General features: G+C 38.1%; 1 protein-coding gene across 1 annotated transcript in view; it reads left to right on the forward strand.

Moving 5' to 3' along the window:
- Positions 1-15093, forward strand: part of LOC137153056 (transmembrane 9 superfamily member 2-like) — a 38973-nt gene extending 23880 nt beyond the window's left edge. Inside the window, exons 15-17 of the mRNA XM_067548073.1 lie at positions 1871-1982; positions 3564-3735; positions 14432-15093. Coding sequence (XP_067404174.1) covers positions 1871-1982; positions 3564-3735; positions 14432-14499 — 352 coding nt within the window. The 3' untranslated portion in view covers positions 14500-15093. The remainder of the gene's footprint in view (positions 1-1870; positions 1983-3563; positions 3736-14431) is intronic.
- Positions 15094-16633: the final 1540 nt, after the last annotated feature.

Consider the following 16633-nt stretch of genomic DNA (forward strand, 5'->3'; position numbering starts at 1 on the left):
TGTTCTCCAGAATCTAATAATTTAACATGTGCAATTAAGAATAAAGCTTCTTGCCCTTATTAAGAGCCTTAAGGATAATGCATTCATTTTGTGTTTTGTTTCGAACCAGGAAGATCAAAAGACTCACTAGTGTGAGAGCAGCCTCCTAGTTGGCCTTATATTTTATCGTTTCATGGTATAAATGGAATTTAATGTATTGCAGGACTCTATTAAAATTTGATAGACCCATGACACAGTTGAAGCTCTGTGATGGTCTTGCATGTTCAGGAGGACAGAACTGTTTTTAACTATGTTTCTGAATCAGGCCAAGACCTTGGATTTCACAGAGTTGTAACAAAATTCAGGAACATGGTTAATATTCAGTTTGGTCAAATACGTATATGCAAGACTAAAACAGTGTAGATTTTCATAGTGCTGATACAACCTATATGTTAAGCTTAGCATTTGATTGCCATATGAAAAACACCTATCTAATATGCTAGATAATTTTGGTCCGATATACACTCAGTATCCTGACATCCCCTCAGAAGGATGTATGACAGGCATAAAACCGTAAGAATGGCCATGCTGGGTCAGACCAATGGTCCATCTAGCCCAGTATCTTGTCTTCCAATAGTGGCTTATACCAGGTGCTTCAGAGGGAATGAACAGTATAGGTAATCGAGTGATCCATCTCCTGTTGTCCATTCCCAGCTTCTGGCACAGAGGCTAGGGACATTTCACAGCATGGTTTTGCATCCCTGCCCATCTTGGCCAATAGCTATTGATAAACCTATCCTCCATGAACTTATCTAGTTCTTTCTTTGAACCCTGTTATAGTCTTGGCCTTCACAACATCCTCGGGCAAAGAGTTCCACAGGTTAACTGTGTTTCATGAAGAAATGCATCCTTTTCATTTTAAACTTGCTGCCTATTACTTTAATTGGCTGACCCCTAGTTCTTGTGTTATGAGAAGGAGTGAATAAGATGGCAAGTTTTAAATATATAGAGAGTAAAATATTCTGTTGGGTATCTATTCACCTTATACCACTAGCCCTCAATCAGGGTCTTGAGTGTATAAGATGACAGGTTTGGAAAAAAGTAGGTGACTTTCAAACACGCATTGATATTCGCCTGACTAGGTATATAGTTAAAAATACTAAACACTGTACAGGCAGAATGAGGGAAAATTCAGATGGGACACATGAAGGAGTTTGCCAATATGCTGTTTTTGTGAAATCTCTTTAAATACGAGTATTTGCGTCCTTTGAAATATTATTACACATTATTTAATGCTTCATCTCTCCATCTCATAAATAAGATATTTATGCAGTTGGAGGAAAGGATGCATTTTTGTATGACCTTGGACTGAAGTAAGAATGATTTATCTAGGGATAGAAGTCTGGGAGTGGAGGAGCAACTGTAGGAAGGTGTAGCATGGTGAAATAAGACAGTTGGAAGATAAATTGCAGTAATGTGAAGGAAGCAGATGTCAACCTGGAGAGCAGCATAAGAGATGCAAGAGAGAGCCAGTGGAGCATAAAGGCTCATAAGGCCCTGAGATTTGAAATCATGATAGTACCTTTCTATTAAGAACAATCCTTGACAAAATGTGATGGGAAACTAATGATTTCTCTGGCCTATGTATTCGGGGTCTAACAGTTTTACAAAACTGCTATTGCTTTGAGGTGCCCCTCCCCTGACTTTAACAATACAATTGTGTGAGCAGCGTATTTATTCATGAAGGGAGCGAGAGAGCAGGTTTAGGTTGAAGATTTGTAGAAGTATGTCAACAGTGCAGACAAATGTTCTATTTTCTAATTACTTATTTCTTAGGTATGTAATATAAAAAAAGAACACTAATTTGACACTTTTTTTGTGTGTGTTTTAGGTCCCATCAAATGTACTACATGTTTGGTTTCCTGTTCTTAGTATTTATAATTCTTCTTATTACGTGTTCTGAGGCTACAGTCTTGCTGTGCTATTTCCATCTATGTGCAGAGGTAAATGAACATACTATTTTGAAGCATATATCAAGGCACCACAACTCATTGCTAGCTGGGATATGTTAGAGTGAAGTTTGCAAGGTGTATTGGATGTTTGTGCAGGACCACCTCTGCAAATTGCTGGACATTGCGGACTATGTGGATGTATTGTCAGGTTTCTATACGTTGATTGTATGTACTTGTGGCCTGCTTATGTTCTTGACCTATGTTCTGTAATATATACAAGTTAAATTTTCAAAAAGGCAATTTCTGTCTTGTCACTGGAACTGCAGCTAGTTCTCATTTTACACCCTGGAATGGGACTGTAATGGTAGGAGCCACAAAATAGCAAATGGCACTCCAGCTGGTCTGGCAGTGGTATACTTTTTAATGTTATGAACAACTTGATTTAAAGCAACTGTTGGGCATAACATGTCAGTACTCCACTTTGGAAGCTTTGTGCTGCTAGCATCTGGTATGACGATACAAAATCATGACTATAAAGGGGCTGAGATGTTGCTTTCAAATTGATTGACCACTAATGAGCTTGTACACTCTGTGGTTTTACTAACTTTCTCCTTACTAAAAACAGCTATTTAAATATTTCCTAGCGATCTCCAACAAAATGATTCTTGTGATTTTTAAAGAAAACCTTGGATCTGAGTTCACTAACATTTTTGCAAAAATTCGACTTACAAATTTTCAACTTTATGTATTTAAAATAACAATAAAAGAATGAAGTCCCATTTGTGACTGTTCCCTGTAAATCATGAGCTGAGGTTTCTGACATGCTGTGGCCAGTGCAACTTTTTATACTGAAGTTTCAATACCAAATTTGCTTAACTTTGTATGCCTTCCAACAAAGGTATGCACCTATTCCTTCTTGAGTGTACACTCATCAAGGGACATGTGTATTTTGGCAGTCTTTGCAGTCTTTTGAAGATTTGGTTCTCAGCCACACTGTGTTAATTTTCACTCTTCAATACTATAGTTGTGCTGTGCAATTAAACTACTATTGTGTTGCCTATTGTGGCTTCATTTCTGTGGCGGATACTTGTACCGTATATATGTAAACTTGCAAGGCACTTTGGCATCCTTGAGTGCTGCTACGTATCTGAAATTGTTTCAATGGATTAATAGTTACTTGTACGTACATACATATGGTAATTATCTAACAAGCTTAGTTTTCTAGTGAAAATGTGTAATTCTGAAACTTTTTAAAATGTAAAAACAAAGTTACAATTTAGTCCCCAACACACCTACCTGAGAATTTGTGGACTGAACTATCATTTGATCTAGGTCTTCGGTTTCTAAAGTTATCCAAAAAAAACCCCTAAATACAGTCTTGATCGTGGATAACAGAATTTTACATTCAGAGTTTAAACATTGTGACATAAATCACTTTGAGAGAGAAATACCAGTTGCAAAACATAATTTTAATAAAAAGGAGTTTAAACAGGAGTATTGGTGTAGAAATATGCCAAGAATTAATTTTATCTTTCCTTGACATGCAAATAGTGAATTGCTTTGAAATAATAAAAGCACAGTTTTAGTTTTGTACTTGGATTTTTTTCTGAAATGGTTTATCGTTTCTTTCAGGATTATCATTGGTGGTGGAGATCGTTCTTAACAAGCAGCTTTACAGCCGTTTATCTTTTTATCTATGCGGTTCATTACTTCTTCTCCAAACTCCAAATAACGGGAACTGCTAGTACCATTTTATACTTTGGGTATACTATGATCATGGTTTTGATTTTTTTCCTTTTTACAGGTAAGTGTGGCATTATTGGTGAAATTCAGTGCAATGGTTTCAGGACTTCTGAATTGCTGTTTTCTGATCATTAGAGCCAGAGTCAAGTTGGGAAACACTTATTTGGAAGAAAGCTGCAATTTTGACATTAAACATGGTGCGACTGCCGTTATCATTACTCACTCACTTTACAGCACCCAACAATATGCACCCTAGGCATTTCACAGTACAGATAACTTATTGTTCCTGACCTGAAGATCTACAATCTAATTTGCAGTGATTCTTTTGTAACTGGTTACATTTCCTTGATTATTGCATGGTAGTGCAACAGGGACCTAACAACATTAGAGAGACTTTTTTTCAAAATGCGGAAGTGGAAGAATTAATCCTGACACTTTGACACTGACTGTTGCAAGTCAGTCAGCATGTTAATGTGTGTCCACAGTGTGCAAAATGGTACTATCACTTACCTAATTAATCCTTACAACATTTAATATTTGTAAAAGGTTTTGAAAATATTAAGTGATCTAAGGGCTAAATATAAATATTACTAAATGTAAAGGTTTAAATGGCAAATATTACACACACTGTATAGGACCTGGAAACTCGTATTTTAAACTTATTTTACTTGATAATGAACGCAAGATGTGGAAATATTCACATGATGGTGAACTGGTATTTGGTATGTAACAGAAACCGAATAACCATAGCAATCAGATACCTGGAATGTCAGATGAAAAAGCAGATGCAATATTGGATAACTTGCAGATGCAAAGAAGAAAGGAAGAGGGGTTTGGAATCCTTTTAAACAAAACTTTTCCTACACTAATTTAAAAAAAAAAAAAAAAAAAAAAAGCTTTACACATCTTGAGAGTTCTGAACCAGTTGATATGAGGCAAAGGGGATATTTGGAGAACATTGTTAAACAGACAATGTGAGGACACTTTCAGTATTTTGCTGAAATGTTGAGATGCAGGCAGGACTTTACCTACTGTAGACTCTTGCAGCATGTACGTTTCTCCGTATCTTCTGATGTATTTACACTTGGAGCTTAGTGTAAAGAAAAGGATTTTTTCCAGAACTAGACTTCAGCTTTCTGTTAGTGTGATAGATTAAGAATGTGTGCATTTTATTGATCACTTCACCAGCTCTTTTCCCCAACTCCACAGAAAAGGCTAGGATTTGTGTGAGGTCCAGGTTCAGTGGAAAGGTCTTTAGTGCTGCAGTGAGTCAGCAAGTACTTGGCTAATCCAAGAGACCGCCTTCTGCACTGATGTTCAATGGGTGCATGCTATGAAGACTTCTAGGTGGTTACTTACTTCAGGATTTCTGATTTGTTCAAGAAAAGGGTTTAAATCTGGCCTCTTGTGGCTTTGGCTGTAACTTTCAGAACATAGAATGACAGGATGGCTCAGTGGTTAGAGTGCAAGTCTGGGACTTCAGAGAGCTAAATTCTATTTCCTGTTCTGCCACAGACTTCCTCTGTAACCTTGGAAAAGTCACTACATCTCTGTGCCTCAGTTCTCCATCTGTAAAATGGAGAGAATACTTTCCTACCTCGCAAGGGAGTGTGAGGATAAACCCATTAAAGATTGTGAGGCCCTCAGGTATTACAGGGATGGGGTTTTGAAAGAGCACAAGCATGCATAAATGCATCTATATAGCAGAAAAGAGCTGACATCTCATTCTCCATTCATCACTGTTTAGAGACAGGGTTTTGTTTTGTTTTTTTTAAAAAAGCCACAAATATTCAAACTCCTGAGGGCATTCTTGGGAGCAAGTGATAGGATTTTTATTAGCCTTTTAGATCCCTATCTCTTCTTGGCATAGCTTCATTTACATTCAAAACACAATTAAAAAATATTTTGGCTGCGCGGGATTGCTTACACAACCAACCTCAGTCTCTTCTCTGCTGCTGCCTTGACCTGCTTTCTCTAGTGTCACTAGACTTGCTGAGATGTTAAGTTCATCTGAGCCCATTCCTATTTGTTGCTTGCTATATACTAGTTGTGGAGAAAGATGAATTTGGTGCCTGGCTACTTAGTGGGGTGACTTCAAATACTGTTGGAGAGAAGCAACTTTTGCTTGCTAACTTTGGATCTGCTGCCGTCCTTGGATCTATGATTAAGGCTTCATTAATTTTATTCTGAGGAAATCTGAAGAAAAATGGTAAAAAGGCAAATGGTGAATGGAGAATGAGATGCCAGGTAGGAGTTGCCACTATTTTAACAAGAGAGGCGTATTCAGGGGGATAAAACTCCAGACACCGTAGACTTCCAAACAGAGAGCTGTACTTTGAAATGTGGCCTCTGAAATTACTCATGCAAACTGGGCATGTACTACAGAATTACCTGAACATTCATAAGCAAGTGGCTCCAACTACAATTTTAGGGCCCGACCTGACATTTGGCACAGGGAGCTTCATATCAAAGAGGAAAGGATCTTGTGCAAAGAGGCAGGTTCAAAAACAAGGTGCAGTACTCTTCATGCTCAGAATCACATCTTTATAATAGTCTTTCATTATTTTGGGCACTGCAAGATGTAGAGTTCAGAGTCATACCTTACATGTGCCATTTCATGTTGAATCCCAAAGCACGAGAGTGGGGAAAATGTCTTGTGTATATAATGGGTTATTTGAAACTGTGACTACTGATGTTACTTTGTAGTATTTGTCGTAGTGTCTTGTAGCTTGTCAGTAATAGGATAGTTCAAATTGCTGCATCTTAACTTCTATCTGCTTGTTGAAAACAACTGCAAATATTTTTATTGGCTCAAGATTGATACAGAGTTAGAAATGGAGCGGAAGGGACATTGATAGGCCATTTAGTCCAGTCTTCTGCACTGAGGCAGGACTAAGTATAAATGGCCAAATCACATACAGCTGCCCTCTGGGCAGTTGTTTCTTCTATATTTTCCTGGACACTGAAAAAGTTGGTGCTTTTTTGTTCTTACTATTTAAGCCCTGCTGCTGAGAGGGGAGAGGGCCTGATCTTTTTTTAAGTCTGAAACTGGTTGAATGACCACCTAAGGTAACAAAACAGCGCTGTGCATGCTAGAATTAGCAAAGAGTATTTGTGCATGTGTTTCAGAGCAGAGTAAGCAAATATCCTATGTAAACTATGTTTAAATTAATGGTGTTAACTGCCGTGTATTTGCTATGTTAATTCCCATCTCATTACTTGCATTCTGAAGTCTCTCTCTCCTCCCATTTTTGTTCGGGAAAAGAAAGGCAGTGGTTTGCAGTTTTGAGTCTCTTAAAAGTGAAAACTCAGAAGGACTTAATTCCTCCAATTTTAAATTATTAGAAAGCAAACATGGAATGTGGCATGTTGCCAGTTAAACCCCTGCTTAAGTCCTGGCAAAACAGACAAGCTCCAGATGTCCTCTGTAATTTACAAAAAAGAAATCTATAGTTAAAAATGTTTTAATTACTTTTAAACTAAAGCAATATGTTAATGTGTGACTGGGTTTTAGCATAGGTTAGCTGCTACTCTGCCAATTTCAATTTCACTTACAAGATGTAAATTGGTAGAATTAAAATATCTTTTTCACATATAAAATGATAATTGAAATGGTTCTGGCAGCTGCTGAAATGGTATTAAGAGCTTCAGATGTGTTGATCTTGGAGACCTTGATGGGAAGGCAAATGAGGCCTGAAAAAAGTACAGTAATGTGTAAACTGTTTTCACCTGTTAATTTTTATTGAACTGCTTTGATAATGGCACTGCTTTCTGTAACCACATCATGAAGAATGTCTCTGTGGAATCGCATTTTATGAAGTGACTGTTTTCTAAATTCTGTTCTTAGAAACTTTTCTTTCCATTAATTAGCAATTCAGTGTTTAATGAATCTTTGATAAACTAAAATTCTGTTTTGAATGTTATCCTCTCTAATTAGTTTAATAATCTGTGCTTTGGGTGGATAGTAAACTACTGTATTTAGACAATCCAAGCAAGGTTAGGGGAGTTTTGTTTTGTTTATCATTAGTTTTCCTTAGTAGCACCTACTTTGTAAATTAAACCTAAATAAAGGGTTCAATCCTGCCAGCACTTCTGAATGTGAGTGAACTTAGACGTTACTTTAACTGCTTACATGTGTAGATCCACTCACGCGCATAAATGTTGGTAGAATTGGGACATTCTTCAGTTCTAGTTACGTTAGTAGTAGGTATCTTGTTTTTCTATATTTTTAAACATTTCTCCATCACAGTAGCTGAAATCGTATATAAAAGTCGTTAACAGTTTGTGCATAGCAACATGGCCTCTACAAAAGAGATCAGTGAATAACCAAATCGAAACTGAATGCTGAGTCTAAACAAATAGTTATGACTGTTTAAACAATTACTTTTGCCAGTATAATCAAGCTGGCCAAATCCAACAATTATTGTGTACACCCAAACAAGAGAAACTATTCTAACATGCAAATTACAGTCAAATATATCCATAACTAGTAAGTATATTTAAATGGTGATAGTTATGATTACATGTATTTTATGTGTGGGGGCAAAAAAGGTTGAGTTTCGTCAAAGTATGTTGCTTTACAGTGACCTCTATTTTTTAACATCACTTTCACTTGTGAGTTAACGCCATGTTCAAAATTGAGTTTTGATCTTCTGGATAGATTGTGTTCAGAATCTGAGATTCTGAAGCACCCACCACTGTGCAGTGATTGAAACCAGTATGATACAAAGAGCTTTTAAGGTACATAAAAAGTATCAGCCAAGTGCAGAGTGCTCTTCTATTTGCTTTCTTACATTCAGTTCGTGCTTTGAATGTTTTTTTCTTCATTAAACAACAAAGCTAGAAGAGCCAAGTAGAACAGGACAGTCTGCTTTAAAGTGTTTTGGCATTATTTGGTGCAGTAATTCTGTTTTTAATATTGAAGTGAAATTAAAAAAGAAATAGGTTACTAATAATTTGATGTTAACCCGTTAAAAATACGATTTGCTAACATTCTGTATACACATAAAGAAAACTGTTGCTAAGTGCTATTATGCATTACTGACTAGAGCATTCAACAATGTAGGAAGCTGAGGACAAAAGATCAAAAGAGATCTGAATTGTCAGCTGTTTTCAGATGTATTGGTCATATTTTGCCTCTTGGGGTAGGGAAGTTACTTCAGATATTCAGTAACATCTTGACTATCAGTTTCATGAATTTTAAATAACTGCCATAAAAAACAAGCTTACATTTACACTTCTGTAGAATCAGAGAGAAGATACATAATGGTTTGCAGTGAGCTGATGCTTTCATTTCTATGGATGAGCTCAAAGGGCTTATCTAGAAAAATTAGAATCTTAAACTAATTGTGAAGGACATCCCTTTGAAGATAGTTCTACCAAAAAAAATAAATAAATAATTCCTTAAATGCATGTCTGCCCTAATACATACTCATATTTTTGTAACTTTGCAGGCTGCTTGGGATTACTTAAAATAAAATAAGGTGCGTTCGTAACACTTGATTCTAGAACAAATCAAGGCCTTTTAAGGGTATCAAGAGAGTTTATGTAGGTGTTGGGATCTTTCACAATAGTTTGGAGCAAAGAGAGGTGTATATCAAAACTGCAGCCCTATCAAAAAGAGTTGATTGTGGAATAACAGTAGAATACTAACAGAAAATTATTCAGAAAGTGTTATCTTTCCTGTCTGAAAAATCAGTACTGTTTACTGGAATAAACAGATTAACATCCACAGTGAGTAGAACTTGCTTATAGTGAAAATAGTTTGTGGGTTTTCCTGTTCTGTGTTCTATCCGATATTTCACTTGAGATTTGAAAGCATCATTGCACTCTGATAACTAATTAGCCAGGCATGTGAAGTTGTAACCTGAATCAATAGTCTCTGTGCAGATTCTTTTAGAAAATTCTGATTTGCTTTTGACCATGCTTTGTGGAAGAAACTGAAATAGCTTTAGGCATATCCTTGAATGGTAACAAATTAAACTACTTTTGAACAAATAACCTTGCTGTTTTTTGGTAAACATAGATGTATTCTTGAATTGGGCATCATGTTGTAAGCGTATTAAAATTAACTATTTATTAATTTAATTAATTAATTAAAATTGATATGAGTCATGGATACTCAAATATTGGAAATCTAATTGAGTGTCCCCTCTGCAGGAAAGGGTGTCCTATTTAACAAGCTGGTTCAGAAATGTATTGGAATATTTTAAATAAAGCCGCAAAGGAGGGCAATCACAGCAAAGATTTCAGTTGAGAAAAACTGCTATCAGATGTGCCTTTATATATGTGCTTTAATCAAAAGTGCACAAAGGAAACATAATCTGAAAATGCCAGTACTGATTTTTCTGATTGACACCAGTGTCTCACCAGTATGGCATGTTAGCTGATAACATTTTGAACAGTGGCAGTCAGGCACCTAACTCCTTTGGGATCCTCTGAAGATCCCAGCCACCTTGTCCATCATACTGAAATAAATGATGTAGGTATAGCTGCATCATTTAAAAGCCTTTAAAATAACCATTCCTCTCCTGGTATTCACCTCACCAAGGTATTACTTGGCTTGTATTTTACTCTTAATTGGTTGGTCAGTGCCTGTATCATAGAATTGCTTTTATGGGACACCAGCCTAATCTGCTAACAACTTATAACCAATTAGCACTTCTGTAAATTACTACACCAGGGGCCAGAAGGAAGAATCCGGTACATTCTGCTCAGCCAATCGTTCATATACAGCAACTTAGGCCACTGTACTAAGTGCCTTCAGCTACAGAGTTGAAATGAAATACATTCGCTAATGTAAAAAGTTTGCAAAAGCAATAGAAAATAAATGACTTTACAAACCGAGTAGAAAAGCCACGTGATGGCCTTTCAGATAGTGATAAAGCTGCAGATCATGTTGGGGCTCCCTTCCCCACAACTGGTCTTGGTGTTGGAGCCCGGAAGAAGTGGGCAGCTTTTATAAGAGGATTTTAACTGGGTTATAGGAGTTCTGCAAACATACAGGTTACTTGTGAGCAATAGTTTAATCCAACTGTCCGGTAATGGCTTTGTGTAATATTAAATGAAACGTAATATCAAACTCCTGAAAGCAAGCAGCCTACTGAACTGAGCCCTGGGAGCGGTTAGTCTGTCAGATACATGTTTAACCTATATGTTTAAAAAAAAACTTGAGAATATTTAAAAGATTGCTTAACTGAAGTTTTCATTTGATTCAATATAATTCACTCATCCATATAAATCTTTAATTAAGAACTCTTAAAGGTAGATTTTTTTAAATTGAAAGGAGCTAGCACGGGCCATACAAACTATTTTGATCTGTGAATTTGAAGTAGATGGAATAGCTATCAACTAGGCGCTATTTATAATTCAGATAATGGGATCCATAGACTTATATCCCCTTTGATGTCTTTTGTCAATACAGCCATCCACATTCTAAACCCTTAAGAATTTTTTGTTTGGATGGAGGAATTACAGTGCATGCTGGGGTTTGGAATGGAAAAGGTGACTGAACTCTCACTACAGATGTGCCATTATAATATTGGTAGGGGAGATTTTGTGTCCTGGCGATGAAAGTAATTATATAGGCTTCTGGACAAAATCCAAATTAGGAGTCTAGTGGTTTTCTGTGTAAGAGCCACATCTGTGTGCCTCTTGCAGCTCAGGGTGACAGGTGGTATCTGACACTTGTCTCCATTTTACACATTTACTAGTACACACCTCACATTGAACTGCTAATATCATAGTAAGTCTGCTTGTCTTCTAATACCTAAATTGGCAAAATGTCCAGAAGAGAGAATATTTTTACTTTGATTTGTTGGGCAGATTTTGGGGAGGGAAGTTGGCAAGTGATTTTATTGGTGTACATGAGAAACCTGATTATAGATTAAATAGTCCCTGTTCACTGGGATGTTTTGGGTAATTCCATATTTTGAATGAAGTCATCCTTTGAAGGAAAGCGGCATTTAGGGAAGGTCCTGAGTAACATGGGTTGGTGGCTGGTGTGTTTATATAGAGTATGTTTCTATACTAAGCTTATACATACTTGCAGTTGCATGCACGTAGAACTGGGCAATGGGAAAATCATATCCTTGTGCTAAAATTTTAGTGCTGTAAAATATTGGATTTCTGTTGCCGGAAAGTGTGTTGATTTTAAGATACCTAATCTGTTAAACATACAGGAAAAACATAGCACTTCACTAAGTAGCCTGTTTAAGAGACCTAGAAAATAGCTCAAAGCAGGCTGTTGTAAACATAACAAGAAGGCAGATACAGAGAAGCACTAAAGGCAGAAGCTACTGAGCTAGAGGAGTAGAGGTTGTAACAGTGCGGATATGGGAGAATTGGACATAGTGGGAAGGAGAGAGAGAATCAACTATAAACTAGAAAGACTTGATGATGTCAGGTCCACAAAGGAATTAAGTTCCTTTTGTGTTTGGCGTATGGTTTCCTATCAACCACAATAAATCTGCCATCCCCCACTGTTTCAGAGTATAATACCTGCAAATTGAGAAGAAAAGGGTAATCTACTACACTTAATAGGAGGCTGTCAGAATGTCCATTACTAGAAATATATGTGGCAAAATGAAGTACCATAAGCACTGGCAAGTATATAATAGAAAGCATCCGAAGAAAGGCTCCTCACTTATCACCTGTGAAGCGAGAGGTTTAGGTTGGTAGAAAGACAGATAAGCTGACTCAATAAATGTATAAAAGGTCTAATAGTCTAATGAAGAATCTGACACTCCCTTCCGGTGGTTGTGCCTTGTGATGGTGGATAAATAAGATTGAGCTGATATTAAACATGATCTATTTTCCATAATAATGATGTTTATCAAAAGCTTCTGACAGAGTGGCCTGGGTATGTCTCCTACGAGGGTACAATGCAGACTTTATAGGACTGTTGCAGTAACACACAGCACATCACCTTTTTAAAAACTTGTTCAGCTAACACTGATATTTCTTACTTTTGGCAGGTGTTCTTTATTTGTACTACTGTGGCACCTAGTTAACAACATCTGTGCCTCAGTTTACCAATGTGCAAAGTGCCTATAACAATAGCTATTTCCTGGAAGGGTTTTGAGGTTTAATACTGATTCTCCTGGAATGCCAGGTTGTTAGAAGTGCAACATATGTATTTCAGAAAGTTTGCCTTTGAAATTGGGGCAGGATTTTGAGAGAGACGTATTTACCCCTGACTTTTCAGTTGAGTTAATGGGGAGGATATTTGGAACACATTGCACATGACGCCAGTAATTGAAAGGGAAGTATAGTCTTCCCTCCTCCTTCCCAGTCACCCCACAACAATGATAGTGGGGTGAGGCAGCCACAACTTCGCTCTTTACCCTAAAAACAGAAAATACTCTGGCCCTGGGCCGGTCTCTTCCTCTGCCCTATCTTTTTCTCCATCTTCTTGCCATGCAATAATTACTCCTGCCTTAAGACTTCAGTAACTTTTGCAGGCTACTCAACCCTTGCTTATGAAGTCGTAGATTGCAAGAGCAGAAGGGACCCTTATGATCATCTAGTCTGGATCCTGTACAGCACAGCTCGGTGAACTTCCTCAAAACAATTCCTAGAGCGCATTTCTTTAGGAAAACCTCCAATCTTGATTTAAAATTGCCATGGTGGAGAATTCACTGCAGCCCTTGATAATTGTTCCAGTGGCTAATTACCTGCACTGTTAGACATGACCATGGTACAAAAAATAATACAAAAAAAATCCAACTAAATTTTTAAAAATCCACCCTTCTGCAGAAAGGGAGTTCTCAAGAGTGAGCTGCCAACCTCCCTGTACACTGGATAGATAAATGTACACTGGAACTAAGGTGTAAATTTCTAACGGCCCCAATCAAAATCAGCTCTAGTACAATGGAGTCACATACATACACACATTAAGACCATCCCTGTCCTGAATAGATAGTCTTAGCCCATGTCTGCATTACAAGCTTATAGCGGCACAGTTGTACCGATACAGTTGTGCTGCTGTAAGAGTGCTCGTGTAAGCCGTTATGCCGCCAGGAGAGAGCACTCCCATTGACATAATAAAACCAGCTCAACAAGCAACGGTAGTTACGTGGGCAAGGGAGTGTCTCCCGCCAACATAGTGCTGTGCCCATGAGCACACATGCAGGCAAAACTTCTCTCTCAGGGCTGTGTTTTTTCACACCATGAGCTACAAAAGTTTTGCTGACTTAAGTGCTAGTGTAGACATGGCCTAAATAGAGGGTGGGAGGGAAAACAGAGGTGAAGTGACTGATCTGGGTTCACACAGTCAGTGGCTGAGCCAGGAATAGAACCCCGTTCTACTGATTTCCGGTCAGTGCACAGTCTGCTAGACCACATGGTTGTGCAGTAGTGTATGACCTAACAGCAGTGTATAATTTGAGCTGGACATGGTCTTTGCATATGTATACATTGTAAATGTTGCCTGCAGTTTAGGGAATTAAGTAGTAGTTGATTTAGAGTTTCCATATGGCTGTTAATGACAGATTTATGTAATTGTATAACCACGTTCAGTTGTTTAGGGGCACATTATGCAAGCAAGTCCTAAAAGTCTTTATTAGCTTTGAAATCGATAATTTCATAGCCCTGTATAAATGTGCATTGTTAAAATTAAAAAGTGCACTTTTATTTCTGGATAGATAAGTGGGAGATAATGGGATATTGTGTCCTGCTGGGAATTGCCTGTTACTAGACTTGTTCAAAGAGCATGTACGGAAGATAAACTAACTATTTTAACACTCTTCTTGTTTTAGGGACGATTGGATTTTTTGCCTGCTTCTGGTTTGTTAGTAAGATTTACAGTGTTGTGAAAGTGGACTGAAGAATTTCAAAGTGTCTTTGGAACATATCTCCCTTGCTGTGATATATTTTTACCATGTATTGAGAAACCTACTGTGTAATTATTTTAAGATGTAAAAGCAGAACCGCAGCCTGTATGTTACAAATGGATGGATATTTGGATGGAAATAGCCGCATTGGAAAATGTTTACACCAGTCATACTCTTCTTGAAAATGTTAATTCATTCTAATCACTTTTTAAAAATACTTTATCCAAAGTTTGATTTAAAACAAATGAATGATGCAATGAAACACGTTTCTTTTTTTAAAAAACAGTGCATTATATAGTTTTTCAGCTGAGATTCCTTGTGATATTTTGTTACTTTTTATTCCTACCAATTATACCATCAAAGCATAGGACTGTCCAGTAAATACTATGTAAAAATGTGAAAAAAAATTTTTAAGTTAAAACTGATTGTACATAATATTGTGCACCTTCTTTACAGCTTGTTTATCATGTTACAAAGGAACATGCATTTACTGTAACGTGGAATTTAAGGATATCTGCACTGTTTTTCTTCAAATAAAACTGCACAACTCCAGCTGACTTGGCCATTTACTTGGCAGCTGTGCCACCGCTCTAAAGCGTAATTTTCATGTATTTATTTTACCAGTGGGCTGCCAAAGGAGATGATTCCCAAAGGCACAAACCCTTATTTCTGGCCTGTGCCGCTAGTTATGGAGGTTCAAATGTAGGGAGCAAGAGAAGCTTAAAAACTGCTTTGGATTATAAAGTGAGAGCCATTTTCTCTTCTGACCAGATCCCATTCCAGGGCTTTAAAGGGGATTACCAACAACGCCGCTTGTATCTGGAAGTGAACAGGAAACCATTGCAGAGACACGCTCGGTTGTTATGTTCATGCAGGTCACACTGGAAGAACAATGGGATGTTCGGTGAAATTAAAGGAATTTTTTTTTTTCATGCAACATATGATCAAACTGGAACTTGTTGCCACAGGGAGCAGCTGAGGCCAAGAATTTAAGAAGATTCCAAATGTTATAGCGTTTAAAGCCAGAAGGGATCATCATACCATCCAGTCTGACCAACTGTATACTGTGATTGGAGTTTTATGTGGTTATCAAGAATATCTGGAGTTATTAATTTTAACAACAAATTTTGGAAGGGATATTAAACCTTGTCATTAAGGGCTTATGCAGACATATTAGACCAGGATAAGACTGATTTTTATCTCACATCTGCCTACTGCAGCATCTCAGGCTCTGAAGCATCTGGGATTAGCTGCTGTCAGAGGCAAGGTACTCAACTAGATGGTTGTTGGATTTGATCCAGTATGGCAATTCCTGTGTTCCACTACTTCCATCATATCTAGGTTGGAGTCACAGCCAATGTCTTTCATCCAGATGCCCCATTGCTTGTTGGCCACTGTGGCGGATTGCCACCAGGCCCCCTGCCTCGCATGCTTCATCCAGTGCAATCACCTGAGCTTGTTTATTTACAGCGTAGAAGTACAGACTCCACTCCTGAACCAGGCCCACTTGGTCCCTGAGGCTTTGGGCTGCTCACCCTCTCTTGGCCAGGTGGCAAACTAAAGTGCAGGGCTTCCATCCTCCTCCCTGCCCATGCCTCCCTCTGGTTTCTCCTTGGCTGGGTTATATGCTCCCTGCAGCTAGGGGGACAGCTGTTCCCGCTTGCCTCGTTAGGCACATTCCTGGCTTCTAATCAGTCCCTTCCTCTGTGAGTTTCTTCCCTGCAGTCTGGGGCTCTGCCAGCCCACTTTACCCCAGCTTCGGCAGCTGGGTTGGGGGCATGGGGCAGAGGCACAGAAGGGACCTAACCCCCTCCACTCTGCCATAGCCACTAGAAATGTGATGGGACTGTGACTCCTCCTCCTCCTCCTCCCCAAAAAAAAAATGTAGAACTGAGGATCACGGGCATGCTGATGACACATCAGTCCACATCAGACCTCTTTCCTCTTGTGGCTTCATGTATCAATAGTGAAGAAGGGTGTCTGATGAAATCCTGTACAACTCTGCATGTGAGGTCCATCAGGTGTGCCAAGCACTTACCCAGGGCTAGTTTGAGACCTCTCGAAATAAATCCATTGAAGAAGGTCAGCTATCTTAATTCCTGCCAGATTCCATAGGTGAATGACTGC

The sequence above is a fragment of the Emydura macquarii genome, unplaced genomic scaffold (assembly GCF_026122565.2).
Source record: "Emydura macquarii macquarii isolate MOO-44397 ecotype Brisbane River unplaced genomic scaffold, CSIRO-AGI_Emac_v2 contig_1253, whole genome shotgun sequence".
In the NCBI taxonomy this organism is placed as follows: Eukaryota; Metazoa; Chordata; order Testudines; family Chelidae; genus Emydura; species Emydura macquarii.